The 5,655-nt window shown below is 37.0% G+C and overlaps 1 protein-coding gene across 1 annotated transcript; it reads left to right on the top strand.

The window, feature by feature from the left end:
* Window positions 1-1,078: 1,078 nt before the first annotated feature.
* LOC129572793 (uncharacterized) lies at window positions 1,079-5,649 on the top strand (the record flags this gene model as incomplete). The annotated part of the gene is made up of 9 exons (XM_055452894.1): window positions 1,079-1,350; window positions 1,419-1,537; window positions 1,777-1,997; window positions 2,267-3,340; window positions 3,439-3,921; window positions 3,994-4,275; window positions 4,409-5,229; window positions 5,297-5,397; window positions 5,461-5,649. Coding segments are annotated over exons 4-9 (2,285 nt in total), but the record flags the coding sequence as incomplete, so codon positions are not given.
* Between the last annotated feature and the right edge of the window lie 6 nt (window positions 5,650-5,655).

Below are 5,655 nucleotides of genomic sequence, written 5' to 3'. Positions count from 1 at the left end.
CAGAGCGAGCACAAATTCTACGAAAATTGGAAAAAATGTATGAAAATCGACTTTTCACAGATTTGAAGGTTTTGCGCCGATAATCAATTCTAAATGGAATTTTCAACATTATTATGATCTGGCGACTGATAATGGAAGGTATTGACGTCCCCTAATTTGTGCCGTTGACCATACAATTCGTGCTCTTACCCAGAGCGAGCACAAATTCAACGAAAATTGGAAAAAATGTATGAAAATCGACTTTTTACAGATTTGAAGGTTTTGCGCCGACAATCAATTCCAAATGAGATTTCATAAATATTATCAAAACCATAGAAATCCAAATTCCAGTGCAACCGGCGTTACCAATAGGGATACGCATGCCACATTGACACTTCGAAATATTCTATTATATTCTATAAAGCTGCGATTCAAATGTTTAGAAATTTGGAACGCACGCATACAATCATCGAAAACAACAAAAATACCAATCAATTGTGGAATAATTTTTTGACGAAAGTGAATTAGTCACGGATTTTGGTGATTGTGTGAAGAATTTTGTGTTGTGGAACGTAAGAAAACATATCAAAATGCCTAACGAAATGATAACACTGCAGCTGGTCCAGTGCGGCAATCAAAGTAAGCATCAATTTTACCACGCAAAACAATGTGTTGACGGAATTAAATGTGATTTTTTGTTGATTTACAGTCGCCTTTGAGTTTTGGAAGCGATTGTGTCTGAAGCATGGCATTTCACCCAATGGAACGCGCGAGTAGTTTGCAACAGATGGTGGCTTGGACCGAAAGGATTTGTTTTTCTATCAGGCCGATGACGACCATTACATTCCACGATCAGTGCTACTCGATTTGGAACCGCGTGTCATTCACTCCATCATGAGTCCGCCGTATGCTAAAGTTAGTGTTTTTATCCATTTTTTGTGATTTTTGGAAGAGAAAAACGTAAACTTTGGTTTATTTCTGCTAAAAATTGACATTTAGAAGTGTTCATATGTATTTTCTATCGAACATTGATACCAAATTCGACTTTTCATTCGGAATTTATACAAAATTTCACTTTCTTCCACAGTTGTATAATCCAGAGAACATTTAATTATTGAAAGATGGTGGTGGTGCCGGCAACAATTGGGCATCGGGTTTCAGTCAAGGCAAAAAATTGCAAGAAGAAGTGTTTGAAATCATCGATCGTGAGGCATATGGCAGTGTCAGATTGGAGGGATTTGTTCTGTGTTATTCGATTGCCGGCGGCACTGGCTCAGGCATGGAATCCTATATCATGGAACGGCTGTCCGATCGATTCCCCAAGAAATTGATTCAAACATACAGTGTGTTTCCGAATCAAGATGAAATCAGGTAAAAAAATGTGTGTGCAATCCGATGAATTCCGTGTTTTCAATGAATTTTTATTCTCTATTTGGCAGTGGTGTCGTCGGCCGTACAATTCACTTTTGACTTTGCGACGACCAGCTGCGCTGAGTGGGTCGTTGTTTTGGGTAACACAGCACTCAATCGCATCGCCACCGACCGACCTCATATTGAGGTAAGGGCGCTTGTTCATGAATGAAAAAAACTTCTGCGGAAAAATTAAACGACGATTTAGAGACAACAAAAAGCATGTGACAAAAGATCTCATTGTATCTTCTTTGGTTTATAGACTTGGGCATTACAATTTGTTCCGTTTCACTCTTTGAACGCATTTTTTTGTCTCTTCCAAACATTTTTTTATTTAACTGTTTTGTTGTTGTTGTCGCTACTTGAATTTTTTTTATTCATTTTCAGACGCCACAATTGCATTGAATGATGAATCGCAATTGCCATCATTTGTTTGCTAGAATGTATCGGTGTCTCTTTGCAACGAACTCCGATTTTGCTAAATTGCATTTTCGCAGAAATCAACGAAATCGAATTTGTATACATTACTGGGTACTGTTTGTTTAGTCTTTCAAAAATGCGATCTCAGTGAAATGAATTCTCGTTCGTCCAATATTGCCGAATTCACAGTAAGTATCTAAGTAGTTGTGAATAAAATATCATTTTGTGATGACGCTCTCGAGCGAGCCAGAAGCACTTTTTTAAGTTTCAATTACAATTGAATTGAATTCAATCATTTTGTGTCCATACTCTTGTGCGATGAGTTCATTATTTGAAGTCTATGTTTCAATTGACAAAACAATTGTGTGAAAATAATTAAGTGAATATGGCTGGTAAGATGCGAATCGTGTGAAATTAACATTAAAAAAATTGATAATAATAATTTTTATGTGTATAGGACGAAAACCGAAATTTGAAAAAGAAAAAAAACAACAAATCTTCGAAAATGAAGAGGAAAATCTCGTCAAAAATGGAAAAATACCTGTTCCAAGCGACCCCATTTGGAATCACTTGCATGCAAAATACGAATTGCGTGTAGACATAACAACGAAAGCAATTTATACAGCCGCACTGCTGCATTATAAAGAACGTGGAAAACTGATTTGAATTAACCAAAATGAGGATGAAAATGAACCGGAAGTTGAAAGTGATGAAAACAGAGATACTTCTGATAAAAGCCACGATCCGATTGATGTTGATGAATCAAATGTTATTAAATTCCATGTTGTTCTATCTGCAAAAGCGTGGAGTTACATTAAACCAGAACAAGAAAAATATCACCGGCAAGTTGACCACGACCATAAAAATCCAGATCGAAATTATCTTGTTTTGAAACGTGGTTCATGGACATGTGCACTCTCCGAACAAATTTCCGAAAAGCGAAGTGACATTCCATGCCGATGGACATATCAACGCGGCAAAGTGCATGAAAATGGTGCTGTTTATATCAAAGTGACCGGATCGTGTATAACGTGTAATGCACAATTGACTGGCGCACTTAAGGACAAGCCAGATTCAGAAAGTAAAACCATTAAATTTGACTTTGTGATAAAAGGTTTGAATATGCAAATGCACGCAGAGAAAAGCGCACAAAAATCAGTTCGCCTAGGTGGAGATTTTGCACGCGATATATACGAAAGTAGCGGTACCGGTATAATGACGCGACGACGTACCATGAACCGATCCACAAGCTTGTGTCGATTTCCCACAAATCGCGTCCCTACAAGTGGTGCGATTGCAGCTGGCAAATACAGATTGAATAAATTCGACCGAATCGATGATGATCCATTTACATCTATTGAATATTTGAGCCGTTCCGCTTTTGGTAAATGTATACGAGGCCTTTCATTGATTCCATTTTACGTGATGTACACAAGCGTTGACCAGATTGTTATGTATAACATATATAAAAAGAAGAACAAAATTACAAAAGTCAGTGCAGATTCAACCGGATCGATTGCCCACAAAATTGGTAATGTTGCAAATACTTTTTAAGCAAATTTTAATTGTTTTTCTATTATTTTAATTGATATAGGCATTGTGAATTTATTTACTCTTTTTTGTATATAGTTCGAGAAGGTCGTAAGTCGCAGCAAATTCATCTTTACACTCTCGTAATTTCCGATGGATTCCAGATCCCAGTCCATTCGATGATTACAGATGCACATAATACCAGTTTGGTTTCGTATTGGCTACGAGAATTCGTTCGTTTCACTGGGGATACTCCAAATGTGTTTATTTGCGATATGTCTTCCGTTCTTCTTAATTCCGCTGCAAGGGAATTTGCCAAATGTGATGACATATCAGAATACGCAGAAATTCTTTTCAATATGCATACGGAACCCAACATCAAAATACCCAAATGTTATATTAGGTGTGACAGGAATCATTTCATAAAACTGGTGGCTTCTTGTGATGCTTTAAAAGAGGTATCGGCTTTACAAAAGCAATTTTACATACGCTCCGTTTGCTTGCTCATGAATTGCAGAAGAATTTCTCAAGCGGAAATGATACTCCTATCAATTTTAACTGTTGCAAAGAGTGAATTCAAAGGTAAGAACAGTAAATACATCATTGCAGTGTGTGTGATGTTATTCTGATTTACTATTTACCATACAATCATAGGTGAAGAGGCTGATTCACTTTTCAAAGTTCGTAGACAACGCTTGTTTGATATGATTGGTACGATGCCAGATTTTAGTAAAGAAGAAAATATATCCATCCAATCATGTTGCTCTCCTGAAAAAACTGATCTTGGAATTACTTCAAGCAGAATCAAAGATTGGTTGAAGGAAATGGATGTTCAATCAATTACGGAAAGATACGACGGCGAAAAGAACAATTTGTTCAACGAAAAATTTGCTAAATATCTACTCAGTCTCAGCGAAACATTGGTGCTATGGTCAGGTATCTACACGGTGTTTTTGATTTAACTTTCGATTTTTATATAAAAACATTGTTGAAAATCATTGACTTTGCTTCCTTCTCTTTCTAAGAGATGACTCTTTCTATCTTTTTATTTTATTCTATCATTTATCAGGAATCAACGCACAGTTCTTTAACGCTGATGTAAGTGCCAGCAGTGCCAATGTTGAGTCCTATTTCAAAGACCTAAAATCATCGATACCTCATTTACCATGTCGGGCCGACGTATTCATGCAAGAGCACATAGAAATGATTAACGGTATGATAGTCGATGCATCCCAAGAATATGTGAATTTTGTTGATGCTTCAGGTGGGCTCGAAAAATTTCGAAAAGATATCCCAATTGTTCCAATTGATGACTCGGAGAATGAATCTGAACCAGAAACGAGCGAAATTAATGAAGTGTTTGGTTACACACAGGTCAATTCATTTTCAGCTCTTGGAGATCAACCAGAATTAATTGATTCATCTATGCAAATCGCTCAGCAAAATACTTGTGTCGCATGCAAACTGGGAGATTTGCCAGGTGGTGCCCATACGTGCATAAAATGCATGAAAGCAATTCATGTTATTGATGGTTGCTCGTATAGCGCCGGACAAGAAGAAGGCTATGGTGAAAAACGGGTTTGCTATTCGTGCTATTTTGAAAAGTTCAACGAAGACGAAACAAAGTCAAAAGCAAACCCACGGAAGAAAAATCCAAAGAATGAAAAGTCGGTTTCCAAGGTTTTGAATGCACAAGATAAATGGGCAAAAACAAAGCGAAGTCAACGATCTTACCTAAGACCATTACCTCATTTGGGCCTTATGACCAGCGAGAAAAAAACCCCGAAAATTGGATTTTTAATCAACGCTACAGCTCAAACAACCGTTCACAAAGTAAACGGAGTTCCAGTTAAATTGAAGAACACTTGCGCTTTTGATTCGGTCGTTCAGGTACATTCCATATATTTGGACTATTTTTATACTTCTAATTTTCGATTTATTATCTGTTCCAAATTAGCTGTTGGCTATCGTCTACGCATATAACCCGAAAGTTCGCAGTGCATTCGATGAATATTTGGAATATCCAGGAATTGAAATTGCAACCATGTTAGCCAAAAAGTAAGAATTGAGAAGAACTCTTTCCATAAAAGTACTCACAAAAAATTTCAATTGAATTTTCAGCGTTCACATGCGGTCGATTAATAAGAAAAGAGCTGAAATTGTATCGCGTATTATGGACGATTCTGATGGTCCTATCACAGCAAATTATATTTTTTCAGTTTTGATGAAAGAATGTCCATCGTACAAAGAAACAACAATTTGCTCCGACGAATGTATCAACGAACCAAAATATCACCCGATAATCAAATTGCACAG

Source organism: Sitodiplosis mosellana, unplaced genomic scaffold (genome assembly GCF_009176505.1).
Source record: "Sitodiplosis mosellana isolate CC-2019 unplaced genomic scaffold, AAFC_SMos_1.0 Smas_scaffold_5515, whole genome shotgun sequence".
In the NCBI taxonomy this organism is placed as follows: Eukaryota; Metazoa; Arthropoda; class Insecta; order Diptera; family Cecidomyiidae; genus Sitodiplosis; species Sitodiplosis mosellana.
Note: the sequence above shows the minus strand (reverse complement) of the source record. Positions and strands in the feature narration are given on the sequence as shown.